At 41.3% G+C, this 18,064-nt stretch overlaps 1 protein-coding gene across 3 annotated transcripts in view; it reads left to right on the top strand.

Annotated features, from left to right (window-relative positions):
• Positions 1 to 18,064, top strand: part of RUFY1 (RUN and FYVE domain containing 1) — a 64,594-nt gene that overhangs the window by 29,249 nt on the left and 17,281 nt on the right. For all 3 annotated transcript variants that reach the window (XM_019963713.2, XM_019963712.2, XM_019963714.2), the window contains exons 7-11: positions 818 to 883; positions 6,129 to 6,198; positions 9,825 to 9,926; positions 10,784 to 10,900; positions 11,356 to 11,523. In XM_019963713.2, the coding sequence (XP_019819272.2) occupies positions 818 to 883; positions 6,129 to 6,198; positions 9,825 to 9,926; positions 10,784 to 10,900; positions 11,356 to 11,523 (523 nt within the window). The remainder of the gene's footprint in view (positions 1 to 817; positions 884 to 6,128; positions 6,199 to 9,824; positions 9,927 to 10,783; positions 10,901 to 11,355; positions 11,524 to 18,064) is intronic.

Raw genomic sequence — 18,064 nt, 5'->3', positions numbered from 1 at the left:
TATATATATAAACACATATAAAGTTTTTTGTTGTTGTTTTGTTTGTCACACTGCGTGGATTTGGGGATCTTAGTTCCCTAACCAGGAACTGAACCCACCCCCTTGGCACTGAAAGCACAGAGCCCTCACCACTGGACCACCACGCAATTCCCAATGTCTTTTTTTTTTTTTCAAACCCAGACTAATCAGCTTTGTGTTGTGAAGAGTTTTGTGATCTTCTTTTATGAGCCAGCTTCTTTTCCTTCAGTATACCAAGGGCTGCTTCATCTCCTGCCTCGGGAGCCATTTGCGTATGGATTTTGGTGTTTCCACCTCGCACCCTGGTGGCATTCTCAAATGCTAGGGATGCGGTGCGAGGAGTATCTGTAGGGAGGATCCTTTCCAGGCAGCGTTGCCAGAGTGTTCCATGTCCTCCCAGCCAGTCATGCTGGTTCACTCAGGACCATGTAGACGTTGCTACACTCTGACTGTCTCTTGGTTTCCCAGTGGCACTAATGACATTGGTACTCCTACAAGGTAATTGGAAGGTTGGGGGCAATTACAGAGTATTAACCCTGAGTAAAGGCAATTCCTTGGGACTTCCCTGGTGTCCCAGTGGTAAAAAATAATCCATCTTATAATGCAGGGGACACAGGTTCAATCCTTGGTCAGAGAACTAAGATCCTACATGTCAGGAAGCAACTAAGCCCATGCACCACAACTGGAGAGTCCATATGCCGTATCAAAAAGACCAAACACAGCCAAATAAGTAAATGCATTTTTTTAAACTGTTCATTGCAAAAAAATAATTTCTCTATTTTTATGCCCTTTTTTAAAGGCATGAAAGAATCACGGACGTCCTTGATCAAAAAAATTATGTGGAAGAACTTAACCGGCACTTAAGGTAGGACTCCCTTCTTTTTCCAGTGTTCGTTCTCAGTGCCCAATAATTGCCTCATGGGACCTTTTTTGAGTTGCCATATATTTATAACTTTTTTCCTAATCAGGAAGAAAGATTGTCATTCAGTGCTCATGTGTACAGGTTATAGAAGTATGATTTCTTGATAAAGAGCTTTGGGGAATCCTTTGGTGCCTTGTTCTGTGTAGTCATGCAGCTTAGAGAGTAATGAATGAAACCTGACTCTCCACCCCTCAGCCTACAGCAGCTTAGTTGGAGATCCCTGCCTAGAAACCACTGCTGCCGCTGGGAATCAGCACACATCCCTCCCGTGTGCTGAGCAGGAAAAGGAGTTGAAAACCACTGGGTTAGACCTTTGAAAGCAATTCAGAAGAGATTTAATAGCAAGTGTTTTGGTTTTTTTTTTTTTTTGAAAGCGGGTATCTTTATCTTGAGTTTTCTTTTTAATTGGAAAGCTGCTCCTGTGTGTCGTGAAACACTGGTTGTTGCAAGTGTGGATGGGGAGTGGATGGAGATTCTCAGCGTAACATTTTTGGGAGATACAGTTCTCTCCCTGAACCCTCAACCCCTTTAGGAAATTTACTCTGCACATTAACAGTGCCCTATGGGAGCAGCCTCTGTGGCCCCCAAAGCCAATGAAACAGGCAAAGGATCTGGCATGTTCTTTAGAACATACATAAGGAAGCACATTTCTGAGCTCTCTGAGGTATGATGCTGACTATTGTTTTGAGAGAGAGATTCTTAATTCATTCCTAGTTTATTGAGAACTTAAGAAATAGATGTTGAATTTTATCAAATGCCTTTTAGCATTCATTAAGTTAATCTTGACTTTTATCCCTTAATCTATTGACATGATACAATTTTACTAATTTATTTTTTCCACAGGGATAAACTACTTGATCATAGCTTTAATGATTTAATCATTCTCTTAAGGCATAATCTAATGTAATTGTTCCATAGTTTTCCTTCTGGCATGGTCTCAAAGCAGCCTCACAAAATGAATCAGAAAGCTTTGCCTTATTTCTGTGCCTGGGAACACCTTCTAGTTCATGAAATCCTTGAAAATTTGAAGCACCTGTAGAGAGGCAATACTTTGCCAGCTTTTCAGTCTTTCCTTGGTTGTTAGTTCATCTAGCTTTTCTCCTCTTGTTCAGTTCAGTTCAGTCACTCAGTCATGTCTGACTCTCTGCGACCCCATGAACCGCAGCACACCAACTCCCAGAGTCCACCCAGACCCATGTCCATTGAGTCGGTGATGCCATCCAACCATCTCATCCTCTGTTGTCCCCTTCTCCTCCTGCCCTCTATCTTTCCCAGCATCAGGGTCTTTTCAAATGAGTCAGCTCTTCGCATCAGGTGGCCAAAGTTTTGGAGTTTCGGCTTCAACATCAGTCCTACCAATGAACACCCAGGACTGATCTCCTTTAGAATGGACTGGTTGGATCTCCTTGCAGTCCAAGGGACTCTCAAGAGTCTTCTCCAACACCACAGTTCAAAAGCATCAATTCTTCAGTGCTCAGCTTTCTTTATAGTCCAACTCTCACATCCATACATGACCACTGGAAAAGTCATAGCCTTGACTAGACAGACCTTTGTTGGCAAAGTAATGTCTCTGCTTTTGAATATGGTATCTAGGTTGGTCATAACTTTCCTTCCAAGGAGTAAGCATCTTTTAATTTCATGGCTGCAGTCACCATCTGCAGTGATTTTGGAGCTCAGAAAAATAAAGTTTTCCACTGTTTCCCCATCTATTTGCCATGAAGTGATGGGACCAGATTCCATGATCTTAGTTTTCTGAATGTTGAGCTTTAAGCCAACTTTTTCACTCTCCTCTTTCACTTTCATCAAGAGGCTCTTTAGTTTTTCTTCATTTTCTGCCATAAGGGTGGTATCATCTGCATTTCTGAGGTTATTGATATTTCTCCCTGCAATCTTGATTCCAGCTTGTGCTTCATCCAGCCCAGCATTTATCATGATGTACTCTGCTTATAAGTTAAATAAGCAGGGTGGCAATATACAGCCTTAACATACTCCTTTTCCTATTTGGAACCAGTCTGTTGTTCCATGTCCAGTTCTAACTGTTGCTTCTTGACCTGCATACAGGTTTCTCAAGAGGCAGATCAGGAGATCTGGTATTCCTATCTCTTTTCAGAATTTTCCACAGTTTATTGTGATCCACACAGTCAAAGGCTTTGGCATAGTCAATAAAGCAGAAATAGATGTTTTTCTGGAACTCTCTTGCTTTTTCGATGATCCATGGGATGTTGGCAGTTTGAGCTCTGGTTCCTCTGCCTTTTCTAAAACCAGCTTGAACATCTGGAAGTTCATGGTTCACGTACTGCTGAAGCCTGGCTTGGAGAATTTTGAGCATTACTTCACTAGCATGTGAGATGAGTGCAATTGTGCGGTAGTTTGAGCATTCTTTGGCATTGCCTTTCTTTGGGATTGGAATGAAAACTGACCTTTTCCCGTCCTGTGGCCACTGCTGAGTTTTCCAAATTTGCTGGCATATTGAGTGCAGCACTTTCACAGCATCATCTTTTAGCATTTGAAATAGCTCAACTGGAATTCCATCACCTCCACTAGCTTTGTTCTTAGTGATGCTTCCTAAGGCACACATGACTTCACATTCCAGGATGTCTGGCTCTAGGTGAGTGATCACACCATTGTGATTATCTGGGTCGGGAAGATCTTTTTTGTATAGTTCTTCTGTGTATTCTTGCCACCTCTTCTTAATATTTTCTGCTTGTGTTAGGTCCATACCATTTCTGTCCTTTATTGAGCCCATCTTTGCATGAAATGTTCCCTTGGTATCTCTAATTTTCTGAAGAGATCTCTAGTCTTTCCCATGCTATTGTTTTCCTCTATTTCTTTACATTGATCACTGAGGAAGGCTTTCTTATCTCTCCTTGCTATTCTTTGGAACTCTGCATTTAGATGGGTATATCTTTCCTTTTCTCCTTTGCTTTTCGCTTCCCTTCTTTTCACAGCTATTTGTAAGGCCTCCTCAGACAGCCATTTTGCTTTTTTGCGTTTCTTTTCCATGGGGATGGTCTTGATTCCTGTCTCCTGTACAGTGTTACGAACCTCCGTCCATAGTTCATCAGGCACTCTATCAGATCTAGTCCCTTAAATCTATTTCTCACTTCCACTGTATAGTCATAAGGGATTTGATTTAGGTCATACCTGAATGGTCTAGTGGTTTTCTCCACTTTCTTCAATTTCAGTCTGAATTTGGCAATAAGGAGTGCATGATCTGAGCCACAGTCAGCTCCCGGTCTTGTTTTTGCTGACTGTATAGAGCTTCTCCATCTTTGGCTGCAAAGAATATAATCAATCTGATTTTGGTTTCGACCATCTGATGATGTCCATGTGTAGAGTCTTCTCTTGTGTTGTTGGAAGAGGGTGTTTGCTATGACCAGTGCGTTTTCTTGGCAGAACTCTATTAGCCTTTGCCCTGCTTCATTCTGTACTCCAAGGCCAAATTTGCCTGTTACTCCAGGTGTTTCTTGACTTCCTACTTTTGCATGCCAGTCCCCTGTAATGAAAAGGACATCTTTTTTGGGTGTTAGTTCTAGGTCTTGTAGGTCATCATAGAACCGTTCAGCTTCTTCAGCGTTACTGGTCGGGACATATACTTGGATTACCGTGATATTGAATGGTTTGCCTTGGAAATGAACAGAGATCATTCTGTCGTTTTTGAGATTGCATCCGAATACTGCATTTCAGACTCTTTTGTTGACCATGATGGCTACTCCATTTCTTCTGAGGTATTCCTGCCCACAGTAGTAAATATAATGGTCATCTGAGTTAAATTCACCCATTCCAGTCCATTTTAGTTCGCTGATTCCTAGAATGTCGACTTTCACTCTTGCCATCTCCTGTTTGACCACTTCCAATTTGCTTTGATTCACGGACCTGACATTCCAGGTTCCTATGCAATATTGCTCTTTACAGCATCAGACCTTGCTTCTATCACCGGTCACATCCACAGCTGGGTATTGTTTTTGCTTTGGCTCCATCCTTTCATTCTTTCTGGAGTTATTTCTCCACTGATCTCCAGTAGTATACTGGGCACCTACTGACCTGGGGAGTTCCTCTTTCAGTATCCTATCATTTTGCCTTTTCATACTGTTCATGGGGTTCTCAAGGGAAGAATACTGAAGTGGTTTGCCATTCCCTTCTCCAGTGAGGATAGTCTCCTCTTGAGGATATATCTTTTTTGGCAATTTATGTTTTTTAAGATTTGTTCTAAGATTTATGTTTGGAAATTTATGTTTCCTAAGAAAAAAATAGCAATTTATTAGTACTTTGTGAGTTATATAGTCAGTACAGAATTGAAAATGCCATACTCTTTAAACTTGTAATTCCTTCCATATCTTTTGTTTTGTTGCCGTTTTCATTTTGTGTCAATTTGTATTTTTATCTTTCTCCCACCCAATTCCTGAACCTTGGTTCACTAGCCTTGAAAGATTTGGCTCTTGGTACCCACCCCCTCAATCGCAAAAAACATCAGTTTTTGGTAGTAGGATCTGTTGCCTAAAAGTGCAGATTCTAGATCCAGACTTCCTGGGTTCATAGGGGTATGAACTTAGTGAGTTTTTCAATGTAAAGTTACAGTTTCCTCATCTGTAATACAGATTAACAATAAAATTTGCCTCACAGAATTGTGGGGAGGATTACATAAGTTGATGCATTTAAAATGCTTAGACCAAAAGAGAGCCTGGTACATTGTCCAAAAAGAAAATTACTACTATTATTGTTGTAGCTATTGTTGTTGTTTATGAAGTCTACACTAGCTTTTTGTGTATTTTTCAGTATGAAGGTAGAGCATGTTACTTAAAGAGTATGTGAAAAATGGGACAAAGTATAAAAAAGATTTAAAAATCAACTTTGATCCTAGTGCCCAAAAGTACCAATATCTTGTTATGAATGTTACTTTAGATGTATGACTGCCAGGGCATTTTGGCTCCCATCTATTGTGTTGGGAGAAACTCTTGTTTTCTTTCCAGTTGGCTAAAAAACAAATGGGTAGCATATTTGGGGAAGAAAACATTGAAAACTTTTCAATTAATATACATATATATTTAGAATCCTCATCTATGAGTTAATTGGAAACCCTTTGACTCCATTTCATACAGGAAATCTGAAACTCTCTATTCTCATTGTTTACAAATTGGGAAGACAGCCTTCATAGGTTCACATTTACTTAATATTTTCTGTTTTACAGCTGCACAGTTGGGGATCTTCAAACCAAGATAGATGGCTTGGAGAAGACTAATTCAAAGCTTCAAGAAGAGGTTTGTAACTTCCTGAAATGCTTAAGCCAGAATGACCCCAGGCTAAGAGAAATGGTATGGTTGGTATATCTGACCAGAGCTGCTCACTGGCAGGAATGGGAAGTGCTAACCTTGGGTGGAGCTGCAGACAGGACGGGCACTCTCAGAATTTCACATCCTCAGAATGTCTGTGTTCTGCGCTGGCCAGGGCTCCCGTGAGCCAGTGCAGCTGATGGCGAGCCAGCTCTCGGGGACTTCGGTTTCATCGCGCCACAGTGGCTCAGAGGAGACAAGTGCAGGTCCTCTTGTGAACGTGCTGTTCTCTTCCTCTTTTACCACCCGTCCTGTGATGTTTGTGTCTCCCTGCTGTCGGAAGGCGCAGGCTCTGCCACGGGGTGGAAGTACCCTTACCCGCCCCTTTGGTGTTTTGGCCTTGCTGGCGCGTGGAGCCAGTCTCCCCACAGTGTGGTCTTTCTCTGCTTTCTCACTAGGAAGAGAGAGAATGAAAGGCCAGGAAGAAGGAGGGCTGAGGCCGAGGAAGAGGCTTGCTGCCCGCACCCGGCCGTCCGCTTGGTGGACACAGCTCGTCTCCTACTAGCAGGAGCGGGGTGCGTGCCCACAGGTAGCGGTCCCTGGCTGCCCGGCCCCCCCAGCTCTCACTGGGAAGGAGAGGCCGCGAAAGCGGCCGGAGGACAGCCGCCCGTGGCTTGGAGCAGGTCACGGCCGCGAGGAGTCGCAGAGCATGCCTGTTAGTAAGGACTCCAGTGGAAGGCTCACTGCAGACTTCCTATACTCTTCTCAGGGCCATGACCGGAACAGCTTTCAGGAGAGGAGCTCAGATATGTGAGAGGAGGCAGAAATTCAAAGATGAGCGTCACAGGAGAGACTTCATCGCATTTAGAACTGAAGCACTCAAATTCCTCTGGGGATGGAGTGGGCCTTTGGGTCTCTCTTTCCTCATCTCCAAATTGGGTGATAAGTCATACCTTACAATAGTGTTGTATAGATTAAATTAGGTTAATACCATATAAACGTGCCTTGCCTGATACTTGGCATGTAGAGGCGCTCAAAGAGACCTTAGTTGCTTTTAGACAAGCAGATTCACTCTTTGTTCTCCCAGATGAGGCGGCATGCTTTGTTTTTTGTTGTTGTTGTTTTAGGGTTTTTTAAATCATTTTTATTGAAGTATAGTTGGTTTATAATGTTATGTTAGTTTCAGGTATACAGCGAAGTGAATTAGTTATATAAATACATACATCCACGCTTTAGATTCTTTTCCCATATAGACCATTACGTAGTATTGAGTAGAGTTCCCTGTGCTCTACAGTAGGTCCTTATTAGTTAACTATTTTCTTTTTTTTTTATTTTTTTTTAGTTAACTATTTTATATAGCAGTGTGCTTACGTTAGTCTCAGTCTTCCAGTTTATCCCTTTCCTCCCCCTTTTACCCCTGGGAACCATAGGTTTGTTTTCATCTGGAACTCTTTTTCCATTTTGTATATAAGTTCATTTGTACCCGTTTTTTAGTTTCTACATATAAACAATATCATGTGACGTTTGTCTTTCTCTATCTGACTTACTTCACTTGTATGACAGTCTCTAGGTCCGTCCATGTTTCTGCAAACTGACATCATTTCATTCTTTTTTATTCCATTGTGTATATGTACCACATCTTCTTTATCCCCTCCTCTGCTGATGCACATTTAGGCTGCCTCTGTGTCCGGGCTGTTGTCAGTAGCGCTGCAGTGAACACTGGGTCTGTGAATCTCACACTCTTGCTTTCTCTGCTGCATGCCCAGGCGTGGCACTGCTGGGTCACGGTAGCTCTAGGAAGAGTTTTTTAAGGAACCTTCACACTGTTCTCCACAGTGGCTGCACCAGTTTACATTCCCACCAACAGCGTAAGAGGGCTTCCTTTATCCACACCCTCCCTGGTATTTGCAGTTTGTAGGCTCTTATGATGGCCATTCTGACCTGTAGTTTTGGTTTGCATTTCTCTAGTAATTAGTGATGTTAAGCATCTTTTCGTGTGCTTTTTGGCCATCTGCATGTCTTTGGAGAAATGTCTGTTTACATCTTCTACCAATTTGTTGATTGGATTTTTCTTTTTTTAAATACTGAGCTGCACGAGTTGTTCGTATATTTTGGAGATTAATCTCTTATAAGTTACTTTGTTTGCGAATATTTTCTCCCACTCTGAGGGGAGTTGGCACACTTTGAATGAAGGTCTAATTTAGCTTTTGAAACTGAACAACTGGGTTATTTTTTCTTCAAAAGCAAACAGTTGTAATAGAAAATGTGCTTTAGAGAAAAGTACACCTCTCAGTCGGGGTGTGCTCTCTCTATCCTCAGAGAGTAGGACTGGAATTACCATACGGTTTTTTCCTGCTTCTTCCCTTGTAGCAACTAGCACCTCCTTTCAAGCCTTACAGTTTTTAGCTTGGGCACAGAAGTTATGTTTAGAAAACCTCAGTCCTGGCTTCTGAGTCTGAGTGGACCTAGATGCATTGACCAAGAGAAGGCTCCCCTTCGCGAATGATGCTAGGAGCATAGCCACACATTGGGACACACGTCTTGCTTCTTTCTCCTTACCCAGCCTCACCTTCTCTCTCGAGGCTGGTTCAGAGTCTGGATAAGGACAAGCTGGTTGGAGCATTCACTCCTTGTCTTTCCTGCTGGCCTCTCTTCAGCAGCTCCACGAAGACACCTGCTCCTATATACTTTTCCCTAAACTATGTTAACTCATTCAAGGCAAGGAAGATGTTTTCCTCAGGCACATCTTTAGTGGTTTGGTTGTGATTCTACTCCCACATTCTTTAATTATCTCTCTAGTGATAAGATATACTTTTGCTCATTGGCTAGAAAAACTAAAAAGGGGGTGGGGGGGAGGGGTAGACAGGAAACCCATAATCCCTTGGCTAAATGACAGCTCTTTTTAACACTTGGATTATAGTGTCCCCATCTTGTCCTAAAAGTTTTGTTTGTTTGTTTGCTTTTGATTTTCTTCTTAAGCACTTTTAAGTTGTGGGGTTTTTGTTTAGTTTTGTTTTAGGCTGTGCCGTGTGGCATGTGGGGTCTTAGTTCCCCAGCGAGGGATCAAAACCATGTCCCCTTCACTGGGACCACCAAGTCTTTACCCCCACCAGGGAAGTCCTTGTGGTGGTGGTTGTTTTAAACTAGTCATGAGAACATACTCTATAACCTGCTTTATTGTATTATATCATAAATATGTTCTCAAGTCATTAAAAGTTTTTATGAATATTTTAATAACTACTTGTTTCTTTTTTTGCTCTCACTGTGATTTGTTAAACCATTTCTAGTATTGGACATTCAGGCTGTTTCTAATATTTTGTGTCCGTAAATCTTTGCCCATGTGAAATAGATGGTATATTGTCATTTTTGTGAAAGAGTATCTGGGGAGGGCAGAGATCACTAGGGGCAAGGGTGGGAGAGAGATTTTACTGTCTATGTATTTTTATCTTTGGAATTTTGTGACCGTATTACCTAATTCAAAACAAGGATAAAATACAAAATTTCACATATGTGGAAATGCATTGTCAATTTCGAGGATGCTAAATGTTAGCTTCTGATTTGAGCAGTAAGATTCATTTTGATGTTAAAAAAATATAAAAATCTTTCTTAATAAGCTTTCAGCTGCAACAGACCGAATTTGTTCACTCCAAGAAGAACAGCAACAGTTAAGAGAACAAAATGAATTAATTCGTGAGAAAAGTGAAAAAAGCGTAGAGGTGAGAAATGGGCCTTGCGGGCACTCAGACCTGTCCATCACAGACCTCAAGCTTGAAACGTGCAAAGATGCTCTGTTTCAAAGATGCCTTGGTACCCTCATGTCACTCTCAGGCTACCTGGACCACTTGCAGTTTCCCAAGTGCCTCTAGGCCTTTGTAAATGAAAGTTACTGTTCCCTCCTCAGCTTCTCTTGTGCACCCAGGCCCCTGTGGGGCTGCCCCGGTGCCCAGCAGTGGGCCTGGGCCCTTCTCCTCCTGTGTTCTCATCACTCGTCGCGTCTCCCTCCATTATAGAAGCCATTTGCTGGTTTGTAGAACTGCTGACTTGCAGCCGTCTCACCCAGTGACTTGAGGGTAGAGACCGTATCTGATTCATCTCTAAATTTACCCAGTGCCAACAGTTATGCTAGATAAATATTGAATGGGGACCTTTCCCACTCAGAACAACTTTTCTGTTTTAAGGAAAATTAAACTGTTTCTGAGCCCACCTTTTCAAAAATCTGTTAGTTTGCTTTCATCCTTCAAGTTCAAACACGTTAAAATATCTTTAAAATTTTAACTTTTCTCTATTATTTTAAAAAATAGAAATTAGAAATTATGCTACTTTTTAAAACATATATGTGGTATATTTTAGCAACTTATTGACCAGAGATATATTAATATATCTTTTGTTACCTGAACATGATTGACCAGAGTGTTTCATTATTCACTTACATAACAAATCAGCAGTCACCGGCATTAGTTTCTGCAATAATTCCCCAGTCAATATGCGTTAAAATACTTTGTACTTGGCCAACCCAGTAGTTAGCTTGTTTCTGTAAGCAAACCATTCCTCTGGTGCTCTTGTTTGATCACAGATAACAAAACAAGATACAAAAATTGAACTGGAGACTTACAAGCAGACTCGGCAAGGTCTGGATGAAATGTACAATGATGTGTGGAAGCAGCTGAAGGAGGAGAGGAAAGCCCGTCTGGTGAGTGTGTGGGCCTGAGAGTCGTCAGAAAGATTTCCCACTTCATTTCCTGTAAGCTAACTTCTATCAGCACTTTGCAGACACATGCTTCAGCCTTCTTTAAAATGAATTAGTTTTATGGGAATAAGGCTTTTAACGTGTTAAAAAAAAATTCCTGGAGTGTTCCTCATTGCCACCTACCTACTTTCTGTTGACTTGATGCTGAGCCAGTGTTCACTGTAAAATGAGAAAAGGGGTAAAATTAAATCTAGTTGTGCTCCAGACAGACTTGTCTGCATCTCCCTAACCTATTCAGACCTTTGTATTTTCAGCACTGCCCAAAATACAGTATCAGTTAAGTTCATTTCTCTGATCTACTATTAATATTAATACTATTACTACTAATACTAATAGTATTAATAATACTATTATTAATATTACTACTATTAATATTCTCCTTATTCATATCCTTTAAGGAACTAGAAAAAGAACTGGAGTTACAAATTGGAATGAAAACTGAAATGGAAATTGCAATGAAGCTACTAGAAAAGGACACCCATGAAAAGCAGGACACTCTAGTCGCCCTGCGCCAGCAGCTGGAGGAAGTCAAAGCCATTAACTTACAGATGTTTCACAAAGTCCAGGTGGGAATTGGCTTTGTGTCCACATCACACAAAGCCCCGACACAGTGGGCATGGATTCCGTCTTCCAAGTTTGGGCAAGTGACAGTTTGACTTAATGTTGGCCATAACTCGCAGGGCTCATGATATCTGCTTTGGCATCGCCAGACCCCTGTCTGCAGAGTCAGCACAGCATAGCTGGATTCCCCAGGGAAGGACCACCCCCACGTCCCTCTAGTGCTGCTGGAATTCTGGCTTCACCGTCTTTCTCCCTCTGGGCTTCAGATGCCGAAGGCTGAGTCAACACTTGTATCCCTGGTTGGAGCACTGTAAAGAAACGTCCCTCCTGTTTTCTTATTTCCTTTTACCCCCCACCCCACTCCCATCCTCTTTCCTGTAGCTCAATATTCGAAAGCGTTAATCTTTTCATTTGTATTTATCACTCTAAAACGTGTATCGTTTTGAGATACAAATTTTAGTTTCCATCAGTGGTATTTTGCTGTGGCTCTCTTGTTCCTTTTTCTGCCTCGGCGTGACATTTATCTGCGTACTTGTCTGCTGTTGGCTTCTTAACACGGTTTAGCTTCCCAGTGTGTGTACCCACTGCACTTTCCTGCCCAGTGATGGACAAACGATTTTCCTTCACTGTGCTAGCACAAGCCACACCCTGGCAAGCAGTGTACCCATCTCCCTTTGCAACCTGGGAGAATCTCTCTGGCAGACACAATCGTAGTGTCCTCCTAGCCAGACGCTTCTTTCTTCCTTTGTGTTCTTGGTTTGCACAAGTCCAGCCACACAGCTTTCCAGAAGGGCTGCACCAACATACACTCCCTCCAGCTGTGTCATGCGGTTACCTGTATTGTGAGTGAGCGTACAATTGTTTTAATATTCATTTCTAAGTCTAGTGAGCTTGAGCATCCTTTCACATGGCAGTTAGCCATTTATGTTTCCTCTCTGTGGCTTACCTGTTCATATTTTTTGTCCTTTATTTCTTTTGGGTTTTCTGTTTTCCTTGTTGATGAGTAGTAATGTATAGTGTAAATATTAGTCCTTTACTGGTCTACAGATTGTAAGTATCTTCTCCTAGTCATCTACTATCCTTAAGTCCCTAGTTTTGATGTAGTCTAATGTGTTGATTTTTCACATATGGTTAGCACTTTGGGGGCTTCCCTGATAGCTTAGTTGGTAAAGAATCCGCCTGCAATGCAGGAGACCCTGGTTCTATTCCCGGGTCTGGAAGATCCCCTGGAGAAGGGATAGGCTATCCACTTCACTCAAACTCACGTTCATCGAGTCGGTGATGCCATCCAGCCATCTCATCCTCTGTCGTCCCCTTTTCCTCCTGCCCCCAATCCCTCCCAGCAGCATGTTGACTCATTGGAAAAGACTCTGATGCTGGGAGGGATTGGGGGCAGGAGGAAAAGGTGACGACAGAGGATGAGATGGCTGGATGGCATCACTGACTCAATGGATGTGAGTCTGAGTGAACTCCGGGAGTTGGTGATGGACAGGGAGGCCTGGCGTGCTGAGATTCATGGGGTCGCAAAGAGTCGGACACGACTGAGCGACTGAACTGAAATGAACTGATGTTAACTCTATTTTTAGTTTTTTAAGGAATCTCCATATTGCTTTCCAGCGTCTGTACTAATTTACATTCCCAGCAACAGTGCAGGTGGTTCCCTTTTCTCCACACCCTCTCCAGCGTTTATTATTTGTAGACTTTTTGATGATGACCATTTTGACTGGTGTGAGGTAATACTTCACTGTAGTTTTTATTTGCGTTTCTCTGTAATTAGGCATGTTGAGCATTTTTTCATGTGCCTGTTGGCCATCTGTATGTCTTTCAGAGAAATGTCTAATTAGGTCTTCTGCCCATTTTTTGATTGGGTTGTTTGGTTTTTTGATATTAAGCTATGTAAGTTTTTTATGAATCAAGAAGAGATAAGAAGGCTTTCTTCAGTAAACAATGCAAAGTAGAGGAAAACAACAGAATGGGAAAGATTAAAGAACTCTTCAAGAAAATTGGAAATATCAAGGGAATATTTCATGCAAGGATAGGCACGGTAAAGGACAGAAACAGTAAGGACCTAACAGAGCCAAAAGAGGTTAAGAAGAGGTGGCAAGAATACACAGAAGAACTATACAAAAAAAGATCTTCATGACCACGATAACCATGATGGTATGGTCACTAACCTAAAGCCAGACATCCTGGAATATGAAGTCAAGTGGGCCTTAGCACTACAAACAAAGCTAGTGGAGGTGGTGGAATTCCAGCTGAGCTATTTAAAATCCTAAAAGATGATGCTGTTAAAGTGTTGTACTCAATATGTCAACATTGGCCACAAGACTGGAAAAGGTCAGTTTTCATTCCAATCCCAGAGAAGGGCAATGCCAAAGAATGTTCAAACTACCAGTCAGTTGTGCTCGTTTTGCAAGCTAGTAAGGTTATGCTCAAAATCCATGAAGCTAGGCTTCAGCAGTACGTGAATCGAGAACTTCTATATGTACAAGCCAGGTTTAGAAAAGACAGAGGAACCAAAGATCAAATTACCAACATTCATTGGATCACAGAGAAAGCAAGGAAATTCCAGAAAAACATCTAATTCTGCTTTATTGACTACGCCAAAGACTTTGACTTTGTAGATCACAACAGACTGGGAAATTCTTAAAGAGCTGGGAATAGCAGAATACTTTACATGCCTCCTGAGAAATCTGTATGCAGGTCAAGAAGCCACAGTTAGAACCTGACGTGGAATAACTGGTTCCAAATTGGGAAAGGAGTACAACAAGGCTGGGTATTGTCACTCTGTTTATTTAACTTCTTTGCAGAGTACATCTTGGAAAATGCTGGGCTGGATGAATCACAAGCTGGAGTCAAGATTTCCACGAGAAATATCAACAGCCTCAGATATGCAGATGATACCACTCTAATGCAGAAAATGAAGAGGAACTAAAGAGCCTCTTGATAAAAGTGAAAGAGGAGAGTGAAAAAGCTGGCTTAAAACTCAACATTCAGCCACAGGTGCACATGTGTTGCCCCCATCCCGAGCCCCCTTTCCTGTGGCTCATTCATGTTGATGTATGGCAAAAGCCACCACAATATTGTAATTAGCCTCCTTAAATAAATTAATTTTTTTTAAAAGAACTCAGCATTCAAAAAACAAAGATCATGGCATCCAGGCCCATCACTTCATGACAAATAAGTGGGAAAACAGTGGAAACAGTGACAGATTTTTTGTTGGGCTCCAAAATCACCACAGATAGATAGTGACTGCAGCCATGAAATTAAAAAGATGCTTGCTTCTTGAAAACTGTGACAAATCTAGACAGCATATTAAAAAGCAAAGACATCACTTTGCCGACAAAAGTCCATATAGTCAAAGCTCTGGTTTTCCAGTAGTCATGTACAGATGTGATAGTTGGACCATAAAGAAGACTGAGTGCCAAAGAATTGATGCTTTCAAACTGCAATGCTAGAGAAGACTCTTGAGAGTCCCTTGGACTGCTAGGAGATCAAACCAGTGAATCCTAAAGGAAATCAACCCTGACTATTCATTGGAAGAAGACTGGATCGCTAGGTAATGCCATATACAAAAGTTAACTCTTGATACATTACAAACCTAAATGTGAAAGGTTGAGTAAACTAGTGTTGAATATCTTTGTCACCTAAGCATGAGAATGTTTCTAAAACAAAACCTCCAAAGTGCAAACCATATGTGAAAAATCAACACGTTAGACTGTGTCAAAACTAGGGACTTAAGGATAGTAGATGACTAGGAGAAGATACTTACAATCTGTAGACCAGTAAAAGACTAATAGTTAGACTATACATGGAATTACTGCTCATCAACAAGGGAAAGATAGGAAATCCAAAAGAAAAGGGACAACAAATATGAACAGGCAAGCCACAAAGAGGAAACATAAATGTTGAAGCTGAAGCTCCAGTACTTTGGCCACCTGATGTGGAGAGCCAACTCATTGGAAAAGATCCTGATGCTGGGAAAGATTGAAGGCAGAAAGAGAAGGGGGCAGCAGAGAAAGAGATGGTTAAATAGCATCACTGACTCAATGGACGTGAATCTGAGCAAACTCCAGGAGACAGTGAAGGACAGGGAAGCCTGGCATGCTGCAGTCCATGGGGTCACAAAGTTGGCCACAACTTAGGGACTGAACAACAACTGTAAAGCTGGCTGTTGGTATATTTTCAAAATCCCTCTGTTGATCACATCATTAGCAAATATTTTCTCTCATTCCATAGGTTGTCTTTTCATTTTGTTTATGGTTTTCTTTGCTGTGCAAAAGCGTATAAGTTTAATTAGGTCACATTTGTTCATTTTCACTTTTGTTTCCATTTCTCTAAGAGATGGATCCAAAAAACTATTGCTGCAATTTATGTCAGTGTTCTGCCTATGTTTTCCAGTGTTCTGCCTTGATCTTTAATCCATTTTGAGTTTTTCTTTGTATATAGTGTCAGAAAATGTTCTATTTTCATTCTTTTACATGTAGCTATGCACTTTCCCAGCACCGCTTGTTGAAGAGACAGTTCTTTTCTCCATTTTCTTGCCTCCTTTGCTGTAAGTTAATTGACCATAAGCGCATGGGTTTATTTCTGTGCTTTCTCTCCCGTTCCATTGATCTCTGTCTGGTTTTGTGCCAGCATCATGCTGCTTTGGTTACTGTAACTTTGAGTGTAGTCTGATTCTTGATAAATATTTTAGAATAAGATATAAACTTCCTTTTTTAAAGCTCCAGCTGAATTTCCTAAGTGGGAATTACATTGAATTCAAAGCTTGCTCTCCTTTTGTCCTTTTTATTCCATAAGAGTTGCATTTTCTCCAGGTGAGCCCCTCGATTCTGTCTAGTTCTTGATGGTAGCGTGGTTGTTTCCTTATTTTGGCCGCGTCTTCTAGTGAGGTCTTACTAATATAGAGAAGTGCTTTTGTGCTTTATAGGTTGATCTTGCATTTGACAACCTTGCCCACCACGTGGTTCTGATAGTTTGTCTGTTGATCTTGTTGGTTGTAATTAATCATATTGTAGGCAAATAAAGACAGTTTAGTCTCTTCACTCTCAAGTCTTGTGCCCATTATTTTTTGTTTCTTTTAGCACTGGCCTCCATGACTACATTAAACAGGAATGGAAATAGTGAGCAGACTTGTGATTCTGATCTTAAAAGTAATGCATGCAAAATTTTCTCCATCAGGCCTTCCCTGGTGGCTCAGTGGTAAAGAATCCGCCTGCCAATGCAGGAAACACACGTTCCATCCCTGATTGGGAAATATCCCACATGCCTTGGAGCAAGTAAGCCCGCGTGCCACAACTATTAAGCCTGTGCACTAGAGCCTGGGAGCCACAGCTGCTGAAGTCCACACACTCTAGAGCCTGTGCTCCGCAGCTAGAGAGTAGCCCCTGTTCCTTGCAACTAGAGGAAAACCCACACAGCAACAAAGACTGAGCACAGCCAAAAATAAATAAATTATTTTTAAAAAAGATTTCCCCATCAAGAATAATGCTTACTAGATGGTTGGTGTATAATCTTTACTGAATTAAAGAAGTTCTTTTTTTTTTTAATTTATTTATTTACGTTCTGTGCATGGGCTCCCTCTCGCTGCATGGAGCAGAGGCTGCTCTGATTGTCCCACACAGGCTTCTCACTGCAGTGGCTTCTCGTCGTGGAGCGCGGGGCTTGTGGGCTTCAGTAGCTGCAGTGCGTGGGCTCTAGAGCACAGGCTCAGCAGTTGTGGTGCTCGGGTTTAGTTGCTCATGGCATGAGCGATTTTCCGTGATCAGGGATGGAACCCGTGTCTCCTGCATTTTCAGGCAGATTCTTAACCACTGGACCCCAGACAAGTCCATGAAGTTGTTCTTTATTTCTTTTTTGCTCAGAGATTTTTCTCATAAATAAATACTAAATGTCTTAGGCTTTTTTGCATTTTATCTATTGTGATAGAACAGTTCTTTTTCTCCCTTATTTATGTGGCAATTTATAGATTAACGTTCCTGGATTCCTACCTGATTGTGATATATTTAAATATGTAGCTAATGTGTATGTTTATACATGAGACAGACCTCTAACTTTCTTTCCTATTACTAACCTTATGTGGCTTCAAAATCATGGTTGGACTGATACTGTAAAATAAGGTTTCCTGTTCTCTTTCTTAGAAATAACTCTTATAAGATAGCAAGTATTTATTCTCCAAAAGTTTTGAGAATCCCATCCATGTTATGAGAATCCCATTCATCTGGGCTGGGCTTTTTGGCTTAAGAAGACTATGACTGCCATTTCAATTTATTGAATGCTTACTGGTTTATTCGTATTTTCCATTTCTTCTCAGACCAATTTTGGTATATTTTATACTTTTTCCCAAAATGTGTCTTGTTTTATTTAGGTTTTCAAGTGTTCTAGCTCATAATTGTTTATAATATTCTTTTGCAGAATTTTAAAATCTCTTTCAGTGTTTTCTTATTGCATTTTCTGTCTTTCTTCCTTATCTAATCTTGCCAGAATTGTGTCTGTTCTTTTCAAAGAACTGGCTTGTTTTCTAATATTCCTTATTGTGTACAG

The sequence above is a fragment of the Bos indicus genome, chromosome 7, assembly GCF_029378745.1.
Source record: "Bos indicus isolate NIAB-ARS_2022 breed Sahiwal x Tharparkar chromosome 7, NIAB-ARS_B.indTharparkar_mat_pri_1.0, whole genome shotgun sequence".
Taxonomy (NCBI): Eukaryota; Metazoa; Chordata; class Mammalia; order Artiodactyla; family Bovidae; genus Bos; species Bos indicus.
The sequence above is the reverse complement of the archived record's forward strand: the minus strand, read 5'-3'. Positions and strand labels throughout refer to the sequence as shown.